General features: G+C 36.2%; 1 protein-coding gene across 24 annotated transcripts in view; it reads right to left on the reverse strand.

Annotated features, from left to right (window-relative positions):
- Ppfia2 (PTPRF interacting protein alpha 2) overlaps window positions 1-14,297 on the reverse strand; it is a 580,223-nt gene that overhangs the window by 130,048 nt on the left and 435,878 nt on the right. For all 24 annotated transcript variants that reach the window (XM_008852254.1, XM_029555664.1, XM_008852263.2 and 21 more), the window contains one exon: window positions 3,016-3,237. In XM_008852254.1, the coding sequence (XP_008850476.1) occupies window positions 3,016-3,237 (222 nt within the window). The remainder of the gene's footprint in view (window positions 1-3,015; window positions 3,238-14,297) is intronic.

Raw genomic sequence — 14,297 nt, forward strand, 5'->3', positions numbered from 1 at the left:
GCTGATAATCCTTGCAAAAGGAAGTGTGTGTGTGTGTGTGTGTGTGTGTGTGTGTGTGTATGTGCATAAAAATCCTGATGCATCAAGAAAGGTAGGCTGTTTACAGGCTCCTTTACAGGTCTCCTGAATGCTGTTACTTTCTTCTGTCTTACACCTGACACTTCACATATTCAGTTTTTTTTCCAGGTTCTGAAAACATTTGTTTACACACTTCTCTCTGAGGTGGATGATGAGAGATATGCCTTTCTCTTGAGTCCATTCTAAAATATGATTACTTGGAAATTAGAACCTTAGAAGTATAATTATGTTTTCCACGAAGAACACCTGTGGAAGGGGAAGACCTGACCCACTAGAACAGGTCCAAAATGAAACAATGCCTGATATCACACAGCTGAAATTCTGTCTGACTACAATTTTTTGTCACTGACAACCAGAGACTATTAATATCAGGTAGTTTTAAACTGGCAATAAGAAAGGGGGAGCTGAGGATACCAAACCCTCTTATGATACTAGATTCGATAGGCAGGCATAGGGCAGGTGAGTGCTTAAAACGCAGAGGAAAGAGATAAATCATTGGAAGTACTAGAATGAAGAAATGCAGAACAAGTAAAATTTCAAGAAATCATCTAATTGCTTAAAAGGTAGAGGTCTTAGTGATACCTTACTTTAACTTGTAAATTACCTGGATTTCAGTTGAAGGAAGCAGTGAAGAGGTTAGACATATTCATGAGCTATCAGAATGCATTAAAGTGTATCATCTGAGCTGCAGTGAGGCTCCCACTGTGTCTGTCTTTCTCTGTATTGTATTGGTAAGCATTGTTTAATACATATTCCAATTTCACCCATACATTTTAGTGTTTTTTTCTCTTAAAAGGCCATTTTTTCCAATAAAGATTTTTGAGTGTCTGTTATATGTTCCATCATCATGTAGTAATTGGGAAAAATCAGTGAATAAAACATTAGAAAGCAAAAATATTGTATCAGGAAGTAATTTGTTCTGTGGGATAAAGAAATGAAAAGTGAGGGAAATTAGGCATGTGTGTAGAGGAAGGTCAGGTGACACTCCTTGAGTTGATGGCATTTGAGAAAAAGGTAAAGGACGTCAAATGCAAAAAGTGGATCCCACTTGCTTAAGAGCCTCCTTAATGGAGCAGAGTGGGCTAGGATGAAAGTAGGATGAACTCCCAAAAGTCAAAAGGAGATGTATTAGACTCTACATATTTTTTTTTTTTTACGATATTTCCAGGGCTTTGAAATCATTACAAGTAGAATACACAAGGGGCTAGAGAGATTGCTCAGTGGTTAAGAACACTGGTTGTTCTTGCAGAAGACCCAGGTTCATATCCCAGCACCCACATGGCAGCTAACAACGATCCCGTAACTCCATTTCCAGGGGATCCAACAGCCTCTTCTGTCCTCCGCAGGCATTGCACAACACAGGTGCACTTACCTACATGCAGGCAGTACATGCATACACATAAAATAAATATAATAAATAATAAATATTTTACAAGTGGAATACACAAACATTAAAGAATGGTGAAAAGAAATGCAAACTGATTTCATAGGAAGCCTGCTCAGGTTGTTACACTGAATATAGATGAGTTGAACCAAATGCAGGACAAGGAAGACTACTCAAGAGATTGTTGTATCAACACCTTGAAAAATAATGATTGTGTGAAACAAGAAAAGCTAAGAAGATTGTGAGAAGTTAGATTGTGAATTTCAGTTTATAGGATCACTATTGGATTGAATAAAGTGAGTCAGTTTAAAAGAAGTTCCATGGACCCTCTGAGATTTTGGACTAAACAATGATATTCAATGGAGAAACTACTGGAGAATAAGCATCTGTTGGGTAGATGTGAAATAAACAAACTTGAAGATGCTATTGTTGAGAAATCATTTAGAAGTTTAGATAAAATCACCAAGAAATAAGGGAAGAAAGGGAATATGGAGGTAGAAACTGGGAGTCTGTGAGTAGTTTAGGAGTTATAATCCTTTATAAATTTACAGGAACTTAAGAGGTAGATTGAAGAGGTAAATGATCCAGTGAAAGACCCAAGATGAGGGTAGCTGGTAATCTGGTGGAAATTCAGAAGGGGTTAGTATACTATTAGGCCAGAAAAACAATGCTCAAAGGACAGGAGTGCAAAACAGAGCTAGTCATTCGAAGGACTGAGAATTGATCCCTTTATTCGTAAGTAGAAATCAATAAGATGACTTATAAAAATACTTTGATAGGAAGAGTGGAAGCAAAACTTACAAAGTAGGACTGAGAAAAGAAAACTGGATACAGAGAAGAGTCGGCCTCATTAATACCTTGTTAGTCACACAGATAAATATAAAAAGATACAAATGAATGACTGAGAAGATTATATAAAAATGGAAAAGTTAAAAAGTTCCAAGACCAAATTTTCTTAGATGGAAATAATTTCCTTTTTAAGAGTAAGTTAAAATATTAAACTGTTATCATAGTAAGTAAGATAATTTGACAATATTACAAAAAAATATTTTCCTGGATCTTTTTAGTAACTTTAAATTGCTCTCTTTTTTTAGTAGACAAAGCAATGTTAAGCCTAGAAAGAAAAGAATATATATTAAAAGAAAAGTTATGTTATACATATGTATAGCACATTCATGCACACACTTTCACACTCATAGATACAAACCAAAATAAGAGACAATTTAAAATGATGTTTTTAAGAATTCCTATATGATCACATTATGAAAACCAAGATTCATGCATGTATGGCTATAAAAATTAAAACCTTAAAGCTTTAAACTTTCATTAAAATCTTCAGAAAACCTTTATTACAGGTGTGATTTAATATTAAAAATTTACTTTCATGCATATTTATAGGGTTGTTAATATAAACTATGAACAGGTACATAACTAATATAATGCATTCTAGATTATGGTCTTTTGAGAGGTAAAGATTATGGAGAGAGCTTCTCAGAGGCAGCATCTGAAAGGCCATTCAAGAAGCAAGACAGAGAGTGCTGTGAAATGCTTACCTCCCGGATGTCCCTTTGATATTTTGTGTTCATTTCTTCTGTTTTAATGAGATCCTTTCTTGCTGTCTCTGCTTCCTGTTCTACCTCTCCCACCCGGGAAGAAAGAGCTGCTAAACGTTCTTTCATTTGGGCCATTTCATAGTTTTGCTTTTCAAGCAGTTCTTGTAATTCAACTATCTGACTGGTGTCATCTGTTGAGTCTATGGAGCCATTGGACAGACGCTGCGGAGGAGACAAAGGCAAGACAATTAGGAATTTCTTTAAACTTCATCTAAAACACATGAATTGAAAGAAAACTATACAGTTTTCACACCAAGAAGCAAGAGTTCTGAGACATAATAGTTTTGGTGAAAAACTTCCTGAGCAAAGTTAATTTATTTTGAAGTATTAAAATAAATGACATAGAAGAGCCGGACAAACAGCTTATCAGCAAAGAGCCCTTGTTACTCTTTCAGAAGACCTGAGTTTGGTTTTCAGCACCCATGTCTGGCAGCCCATAACTGCTTGCAAGTGCAGCTCCAGGGAATTAGACATCCTCTTCTGACTTCTGTGGGTACCCACACACACTTGTCCATGCATACAAACAGACATACACAAACACAAAAATAAGTGAAAAAAGTAATGAAATAATTCTTCAAAAGTGTGACATGAAAAATATAAAATAGATCAGTACTTTTTACATAGTGTAACAGATACACTTCAAGTTTATATGTGTATATGTCTATATAGGAGCTATATTATTTATATGTAATTTAGCACTAATTATTGTATATCCTAATCATTAAGTGACACCCCAGCACCTTATAAATTATATATTCTCTTTATTATGAATGTACATTGTACAAACAGAACATTGCTTTAAATAATAGGTCAAGACATTATGTAATTTTTCTTTTTTTATTCAAATATATGTGTATATGTCTATATAGGAGCTATATTATTTATATGTAATTTAGCACTAATTATTGTATATCCTAATCATTAAGTGACACCCCAGCACCTTATAAATTATATATTCTCTTTATTATGAATGTACATTGTACAAACAGAACATTGCTTTAAATAATAGGTCAAGACATTATGTAATTTTTCTTTTTTTATTCAAAATTACTTGAACTTTGCAGGCTGTATTTTAAATGACACTTAGATGAAAAAAATATACAGTTTTCTTTAAAGAAAATTTATGAGGGAATTCTGACAACTCTGGAAGATATATACTTGAGAAATGTTGATTTCTATATTACCAGTTGTTTAAAATTTGTATGCCCACAGCCCATAGGGAAGGCATCTAAAAGAGGTTAAATACTTTGAAACTGATATTTTTACTTTTGAAAAAAAGAAATCTGTATATTTGAAGTATGTTCCACAAGCCAATATTCAAAATATGTAAAGAAAACAGAGAGCTCAGTAACAAGAAAATAAAGATAAAGATTAAAGAAACTCAAAGGCTGGAAAGGCATTTGTTAGAATAAGACGTACACATGGCCATTGGAAATATGAAACCAGTCTCAATGCTAGAGATTAACACAGAAATACAGAATAAAACTACAATAGGATATCACCTCATGCGTGTTCAAAAGGTTGTTATACAACAGTCAAAAGATGGCACGTGCTGGCAAGAAAGTAACTAGCAGAGGGAGTAAAATTAAACCAAAGTAAGGAAATGTAGATAAAGTCATAAGAAAAGGGGATGTTGTGAAAGTGTGAAATTTCAATTAGACAGGAGGTATATGTTTTAATGATCTATTGTACAACATGGCAGCTAGTAGTTTTGTATTGTACATTTCAAGATGTAATTTAGGGTATCTCAAATTTTCTAATAGAATATACATTAAATGTTGTCACCACAAAAATGATATTCAGAAGGGGTGATTTGTGAATTATGATGAAAGTAAATAGAATGGTTATTTTTCAAATAATAATGTAAAAAGACTGGGATATAGATTGTTATTGAATAACATTTGCCTAGTACATGCAAAGTTCTAAGTTCAATATGCAGTATGCAAACAAGCTGTGGGTGGGGGACAGAGAAAGAAAAGAGAGGAAAGAAAGGAGAGAGAGAGAGAGAGAGAGAGAGAGAGAGAGAAACAAACTCCTTCCATTCTCCAGCTTCGTTTAAGAAGTTTTGTTGAGAATAGTACAGCTACTGGGGAAAAAACTTCTGAAATGAAAAGAGAAAAGGAATACAACAAATAGAAACAGGAAAGTTTGAAAAAAAAAAGCAAAGAAAGTACAGCCTGTTCTGCTATAATGCTTATTTAACAACATGAGCTTCATCCAACACTGGCTATATTAGGAAACGATTTAAACACAATTTAAATTTTGTGTTTTCCCATGTTCAGTTTTGTTCCTAAGATATAGTGGCTAAGTAGAAGAAATGGCACACATCTGAGGCTGGCCACCTGCACCCTGCCCCGTGTTAACACCAGGGACCCCAGTCTCCTGCAGGAGTTATCAGTTTAGTCATCCACATCTGCGTTACAAGTCTCGTCTGGTCTCAGATGCCTCTTCATCCACCGTTTAATAAAAAAAGAAATACTTTAACTCTCCTGACACACCCGTCTTCAAACAAATCAAGCTTTTCCAATGTAAAGAGGCATATTTATCATAGTACTTGGAATATTTTTAGCCATTTAATATGTGCAAAACTGCTATATTGGGGGCTGGAGAGATGGCTCAGTGGTTAAGAACACTGGTTGTTCTTGCAGAAGACCTGGGTTCAAATCGCAGCACCCACATAGCAGCTAACAACTGTCCATAACTCCAGTTCCAGGGTATCCGACAGCCTCTTCTGACCTCCTTGGGCATTGCATGACACGGGTGCACTTACTTACATCCAGGCAATACATGCATACCCAATAAAAAAAAGATAAAAACAAACAAAAAAAACCCTGCTCTATTATTTTGTTAATTTTCTAAGACCCATGCAAACTCAAACAGACAAAAATCTAGCATAGAATTTGGGAAATGGACCACTAACCCCAATCTTAGCTGAAGAAATATTGATAACTGATTTTTGCTGGGTGAGGAAGAGCTGATCTTCCTAAAGAAAGAGATTCTAAATAGGCTGACGAGACCTTGGTAGATTAACTTGCGCTGAGGGATGTCTGAGGACACTAACTTGACACAACAGACTGTAACACTAATGGCAGAATGTATGAATTCCAGTGGAGAGGCTATGGGAGGTTGCCAGTGGGGTCGGGAGTATAAAGATGATTAAGATTTATTGGGCTGTTTTGTAGGCAAGACACAAAAACTCAAAGAAACTGTTTCACATGTGGTTCAGAATGCTTATTTCTCCCATTATATGTATGGCTTTTTCTTTTCTTTATAAGTTAACATTCAATTATAGATATTTATTACATAAAAATTGTGTTTTGGAACTGCGGAATCTGTAAAAAGTGATGTCATATGAGCAGAATGATGACTGACTATGGGGACTGTTTAATTTTTGCATTTTGGACATGTATAATTTTTCTAAATTCATGGCTTTTATAAATACAAATATCAGGGCTGGAGAGATGACTCAGCAGTTAAGAGCACTGGCTGCTCTTGCAAAAGACCCTGGTTCAATTCCCAGCACCCACATTACCGTGGCTAACAACCGTCTGTAGCTCCTGTTCCACCGTTTTCTTCACCTCCATGGGCATTGCACCACACGGGTGCACTTACATACATGCTGACAATACACTCATACACATTAAACAAAAATAATAAATGAAATATTAAAATGCAGATATCACATTCAGCAGAAATATCAGACAAAGGAAGAATAGAAAGCTTCATAAAAGCAGTAAGAAAGATAAAATAGAGAGAGAGTAGACACTGACAAGCAGCTGTTATTGTGTTGATTGACCTGGTAGCCATTTAGTAGACAGGGAAACAGAACTAAAGGAAGAGTCAGACTTTTCTCTTTTGTTGTTGTTGCGTTGTTTTGGTTTTGTTTGTTTGTTTGTTTGACAGAGACTCCCTAGTCCCAGCCCACCTGGAAGTCACTTTGTGGACCAGGCTGGTTTGGGTCTCAGAGATCTGCCTGCCTTGGCCTCCAGAGGCCTGGGATTAAAGGGGAGGGCTACTAAGCCCAGATTAATTTTCTTTTTTTAAAATCTTTTTTGTTTCTTTTGTTTTTGTTTATGTTTTTGTTTTTTTTGAAAGGTCCCCCTGTATCCCCAGATGTCCTGGAACTCACTACATAACCAGGCTGGACTTGAACTCACAGAGATCTGACTGCCTCTGCCTCCCAAGTGCTGGGACTACAGGCATGCACCACCAGGCCAGGCTTAATTTTCTTTTTTAATTTACTATAATTTCCCTGCTTTCTAGAAGAGGTAGAAGTTCTATTAAACTTTAGCTTGCCTAGTTCCATCTAATTGCACGAGAATTCAGATTCCTTAAATTACTACAAAAAATCCTGAAAAATTTAACTCAGCTCTAGACTCCCCTCTAACACAACTCACTACTTAATGGTGACAAATAGTCTTCTAACCAATGGGCAGATAGTGGCATACTGTAAGAGTTCACAGTTCCCTTCTTCTAAGAGCAATTCCTAAAGAGGTGTTTTGTTGTAACATCTCAGCAAACAACATTATTAGCAATAGGGAAAACAGACCCTTGAGAGGACATGACCTAAGGGCCACAATGTATGCTCCCTCTTAATAAATGAAATTCAGAATCTGTATTACAGAAGTATTGTTATCACATATTAGCATCGCCTTCAAAGGATTTATTCTTTTTATTTCCACTTTATGTGTATGAGTGTATTGCCTGCATGTATGTAAGCGTGTCCCTGTTGTTCATAGCCCTGGAGGCCAGAAGAGAGGGTTGGATTCCCCTGGAACTGGAGTTGTAGACATTTGTTAGCTGCCATTTGGGTGTTGGGAATCAAACCTGGATCCTCCACAAGAGCAGCCAGTGGTGTAAACCTCTGAGCAGTCTCTCCAATCCCAGTTAGTTCTGTGAATCCAACTTGTACCTTTAAATTTTTAAAAAATTTTTATTATCTTTTTTATTTTGTGTGTAGGAGTGTATTATTTGTAAGTGCACCAGTGTCATGCAGTGTCTGCAGAGAACAGAAGAGAGCATTGTATCCCCTGGAACTGGAGTTATAGAAAGTTGTTAACCTCCATGTAGGTTCAGGGATTCAATCCTGGGTCTTCTGACACAACAGCCAGTGTTCTTAACTGCTGAAACATCTCTAGCCCCCCACCCCTCAGCCCCAACTTGTATCTTTTTTAAAAATTGTATTTATTATTTTTATTTTATGTGTATACATGTATTGCCTGCATATAGGTAAGTGCACCCGTGTCGTGCAATGCCCACAGAGGTCAGAAGAGGCTGTTGTATCCCCTGTAACTGGTGTTACAGACAGTTGTTGGTTGCCATGTAGGTGCTGGGATTCAAATCCGGGTCTTCTGCAAGAACAACCAGTGTTCTTAAGCACTGAGCCATCTCTCCAGCCCCCACAACTTGTATATTAAGAGAAGTTAGTAATCTACAGCGATTCTTATGGAAAACACGCCTATACTAAAGTCAAATTTATAAAAAACAGAAACAAAAACAAAAAAAAAAAACTCCTGAAAAACTATAGGAGTGTATTTCTGTAGTCTCCAGGTAAGCAAATACAATTTTTCACAATGTGAAAGATGAAATTACTGATATCTGCAATACATGAATGAGTCACAAAAACATGTTGAAAAAAAGCAGCTAGATCCAGAAGAGGGCAAAAGTGCAATGTAGTTTACACAAAAGTCTAAAACAGAAAGTTCTGATCAATAATGAGGAGTACTGCTTGCTAGTGCTTGAGCCTGAGAAGTGGGATTGAATTCACAGCGACACAAAAACACTTTAGAAAGGGTATAGGGAATGTTCTCTGTATTGCGATGGTGTTTACACAGATATCTAGCCATAAGCACAGAAAATTGTGTGTACATTATACTTTAATAGAGTTGCTTTATTATAATATATATACTAAACAATACAGAATTTTTAGAATGAAAAAATAACATTTAGAATCATGGAATTCCAAAGAAATTTAGCTAACAAAGACTTATGTAATAACAGAATGCTGACTGAATTGAAATGCACAACTTTGAATTCCTCATTCAGATCACCTACTCTTCAGTACACTACCTTTAACAAGAGCATGCAGATCAACAGATTAGAATTGTACACACTCTATGACAGAGACAAGTACCAAGCATTCATACACATATACAAATTAGTATATAATGCATAAATCTATATTAGTATATACTATATAATCTTGATATGTGCTTTCATAAATATATGTGCATGCCTATAACATATACCTCCTCATATATGTGTATGCATGTATATATTTATACATATATATTTAATGAACATTTGTTTAGTACTACTAAATGGTGCTAATTTTCTAATTAGAAAAACTTATTCTGTGCACCTGGTCCATTAAAATCTTGTATAATATTTTATGTTTTATTGAGAGCAAGATGAAGGAAATTTAACTAAATATAAACAGTAATCAGCAAATTAAAATCAAATGCTTTTAAAATGTTAACCTCTTCAGTTCATTAAGCAGTAGATTTGCACATAACCTGAATGCTACTGTGAATTTTACAACAGTGCATAAAATTATGCTTATGTTTTCTGGTGGGGCTGGAGAGATGGCTCAGCAGTTAAGAGCACTGGCTGCTCTTGCAGAGGACCTGAGTGTGGGTTCCAGTACCCACATTCCAGCTAACAACTTTCCATAACCTCAGTTACAGGAGATCTGATGCCCTCTTATGACCTCTCTGAGCATTGTACAACATGGTTGCACTTACATATATCCAGGCAATACACTCATACTCATAAAAAATTCTCTGAAGTATTTATGAAACTTCTTTGTTTGTATAAATGTACTTTTTAGTGTTTTCAATGAAACCTATGGCATGTTGCTTAAGTACAGTATTATTAGGGTACAACCCAGGTCCTAAAAATACCGGAATTGTTATCTATTGAAACAAAATTAACCATGTTTTAGAGAAAATTTAAAAGATGTTTTCATGGTTTCCAAGTAGAAAGGCTATATTAAGAATTCTGATATATATTTAGAGAAAGAATATCTAAACATGGTAGAAAAGAAGAAGAGGGTGACAATATATATGAAAGAAAAGCTGAAGGGAAAACTTTGAGAGGAAAAAGACCAGAAAGGGAGAAGGGAGAGGCAAGGGTAATAGTGGAAGGGGATGAATTAAAATAAAGTACAATGGTTACTGGTTTGGATATGTACTTTCTGTTATTTTAAGAGTATTCTCTTGGAGCTGGAGAGATGGCTCAGAGGTTAAGAGTACTGGCTGTTCTTGCAGAGGACCCTGGTTTGATTCCCAGCACTCACATGGCGGCTGACAACCGTCCCTAATTCCAGTTCCAGGGGATCTGATGCCTTCTTCTGACATCCATGGGCATTGCACAGCAAGGGTGCATTTACACACATGCAGGCAATACACTCATACACACAAAATAAAAGTAATAAAATATTTTTTAAAAGGTTATGATAATGCACAATAATTTATTACAACTAAAATTAATTAAATCACGCTACTTTGAAATATAAAAGATTTTTATTTTATTTACTTCTAATGTGAATTGTGGAACATTAATTAAATGATAAAATTGCATTCAAAGAAGAGCATGGGGCTGTATAGAGAGCTCTGCAATTGAGTTTGCTCTCGAGAGAGGAGGGGCTCACAGAGCACTACCTTTCACTGTTGAACTATTGGCTACTGTGGATTCTGGGAGGAGGGGGAAATATAAAAGATTTTTATTTTATTTACTTCTAATGTGAATTGTGGAACATTAATTAAATGATAAAATTGCATTCAAAGAAGAGCATGGGGCTGTATAGAGAGCTCTGCAATTGAGTTTGCTCTCGAGAGAGGAGGGGCTCACAGAGCACTACCTTTCACTGTTGAACTATTGGCTACTGTGGATTCTGGGAGGAGGGGCAGCCATTTCATGAACTGAGTTACATGGATGAGCCCACAAGGCTCTAATGGACAGTTCCAAAAACATAGTCACAGAGAAGGCCTCGGTTAAACTCAGTGTGCTACAACACAATACAATAACACTTCAATTTGAGAAAGGGCATAGTACTGAAGGGTGTGAATACGCAGGAGTTGGTACCCTTGGAGGCCAGAAGAAGGCATTGGATCTGCTGGAATTGGAGTTAGAGACCATTATGTTGGTTATGGGCTGCCATGTGGCTGGTGAGACAATGAAATCTGACTGGCAGGTGCCGCAGTCCAACTGCAGGGGATCCTAAAACCTGATTCAGAAGAGTAGGGGATTAAGGAAAAACATCATAGACACAGACACAGGCCCAGCTGGGATTAGGAGGACCTGTATGCTGATGACCATGCAGGCACTTTATTGCAGGATAACAATGTTTTTATACCTCGCCTCAAAGCAGGAAAGAATCTACTATCAAAATGTAGCACAAAACCACAGTTTCTATGAATCACACAGTTTTAATGATCACATTTTCATTAATCACCTGTACTTGCATCAGCAGTAGCCAAGTAGAACTTCTAAGACAAAGGCATATATCTAAGAACAGTTGCATTTATCATATGTAATTGTATAAGCAGCATCCAAGCAGAACTACTAAGAGAAAGACATGCACCTAGGGACTGATTATCAGAGACTGTCCAGACCCATGTCAGTTAGCACAGGCTTTGCCAATATCCCCTTAGCTTCTCTTCACGGGAGCAGGCATCCTATACCTGACAGCACTGAATATTTAGCTCCTAACAGGCAGGGAGGGAGCCTAGCTCAATTTCAGCTTGATTTCTCTACATTGTGCATAAAAGATGTATGGTGTCTCTTCTGACCTCCACAGGCATTGTATGTCATGGGTGCACTTACATACATGCAGGAAATACACGCCTACACATAAAATAAAAAGTAAATGAATGAATAAATTTTTAAAAATTTAAAAAGAAAAGATGTATGGTGTCTTCAGCAAGAGGCTCTTATCAACTGGCTCTACTGGACAATTGAAAGGAATGGCAAGAGAATATATTCTCTTAGGGGCCCAGTATCTCCTGACCAACAGATCATAAGAAGATATAGCACACCTGGCAGTGGCTAATAATCCACATATCTTGTGAGCATAATGGCATTATCCAGTCATGCAGGATCTTGCCCCTTAAAATCTCTTCTTGTTTTGCTGCTGTTAACTTAGATGCTTTAATTGGCTTACACGATAGTTTGTATTTGCATTTTGCTTTTCATATCATCTCATTTGATTAATACCCCCTTTTCCCATCCTTTCCTGTGTCCCCCTATCCCATTTCTGCTTAAAGCTTTCCACTTCCAGCATTCCTCTTCTCTGTTTTCATATCAGTTATAACCTACTAAGCTCCCTCCTTTACAGCATTCCCCACCCAAATGGCCCCTGTCTAGTTTCCTGGCTTCCATATGTACTCCACATTAAACACACAAATCTAAAGATTTGGAGTTAAGATCCAAACATGAGAAAGAACATGAAGCCTTTATCTCTCTGTGTCTGCATTGTCCCATTCAGTATAATGTGTTCTACTTTCCATTTACTTGAAAATTCTATAATATCATTTTTCTTTACAATTGAACAAAGTTCCATGTCTATAGGTACCACATTTTATTACCATTCATCAGTTGGTAGGCATCTAGTCTAATCCCATTTCCTGACTAGTGTGAACAGAGTAGCAATGAACATACTCATGGACTAGTAGAAGGATTAATATGATGAAAATGACCATTCTGTCAGTAGCAATTTACAGACTGAAAGCATCCCAATCAAAACCACCATGCTATTCCTCACAGAAATCGAACAAACAATATTAAAATTCATATGGAAACACAAAAGTCCCCATATAACCAAAGCAATCCTGAGCATGAAGAGCTATGCTGGGGACATTATCATACCCAATCGCAAGTATTACTATAGAGCCATAGAAATAAAACAGCACATTAGTGGCACAAAAACAGACATGGAATAGAAAACCAAGTTAAAATCCATTCAATTACAGTCATCTGATTTTTTTACTAAAATATCAAAAACACAGATTGCAGAAAAGATATCTTTAATAAATGTTGTTGCGAAAGTTGGGTGTCTACATGTAGAGAAATGAAACCAGGTCTTTATCTCTCACCTTGCACAAGATTAACTCCAAATAAATGAAAGATCTCAATGTAAAACCTGAAACACTTAAACTTTAAAAAGGGGGAGGGTAATGAAGTACACGACAAAATATTGGTATAAGTTAGGACTTTCTGAATAGGACTCCATTCACTCAGAATAAAATTCCGTGTCTGTATGTATGACATTTTATTACCATTCATCAGTTGGTAGATGCCTAGGATAATCAAGAAATGGAAAATCACCAAACAAAATGTTTCTGAACAGCAAAGGAAACAGTGAGTCAAGTGAAGTGACAGTGATCAGAATGGGAGAAAGTCCTTGCCAGGTATCCAACTGACAAATGATTATATTAAAAGACACAAAGAACCGGAAAAAATAAAACATCATGAAAACATATAACCCAATCAAAAAATGAGCTACAGGTCTGAAAGGACAGTTCGGAAAAGAAGAAATACAAATGGCTAATAAACATTTTTAAACGTGTTAGACATCATTATCCATCAGAGAAATGGAAATTAAAATGATTTTGTGATTTCATCTCAATACATCTTGATAATGGCTGTTATCAAGAAAGTTAATGACAAGAGGTGCTGGCAAAGTCATGAGGAAGAAGAAGAACCCTTGTTCACTGTTGGAAGTACAAAATAGTGCAGGCACTTTGGAAATCAGTGTAGATGTTCTCCACAAAGCTAGAAATAGAATAACACATTACCCAGATATATTATTCTTGTACATATCATAAAATGCTTTACATCCTACCAAAGACATAATTGTTCATCCATGTTCATTGCTGCTTATTCAAAATGCACTCTTTTAAAGGCTAAGGTGTTTGGTGTACTTATGGTTATATAACTATTATCATACTTTAAACTGAGAACATTCTTATCCCTCAAGTAGAAATCCCATGCCATTAATAATCACTCACAGCCAATTTCTGGCCCTAGGGAATCATATGGCACTATAGATTACCTAGTTTGTACATTGCAGACAATGCATAACAGTTTCATTTAGTAAGCATTTGGTTTAGAGTTTTATATTTATTACAACATGTTATCTGTCCTCAGTTTCCACCATTGCTGAATAGTATTCTAGCACATAGACAGTATGTTATTCATGGAACCAAGCATTCATTCATAAA

Source organism: Nannospalax galili, unplaced genomic scaffold (genome assembly GCF_000622305.1).
Source record: "Nannospalax galili isolate Female #2095 unplaced genomic scaffold, S.galili_v1.0 scaffold390, whole genome shotgun sequence".
In the NCBI taxonomy this organism is placed as follows: domain Eukaryota; kingdom Metazoa; phylum Chordata; class Mammalia; order Rodentia; family Spalacidae; genus Nannospalax; species Nannospalax galili.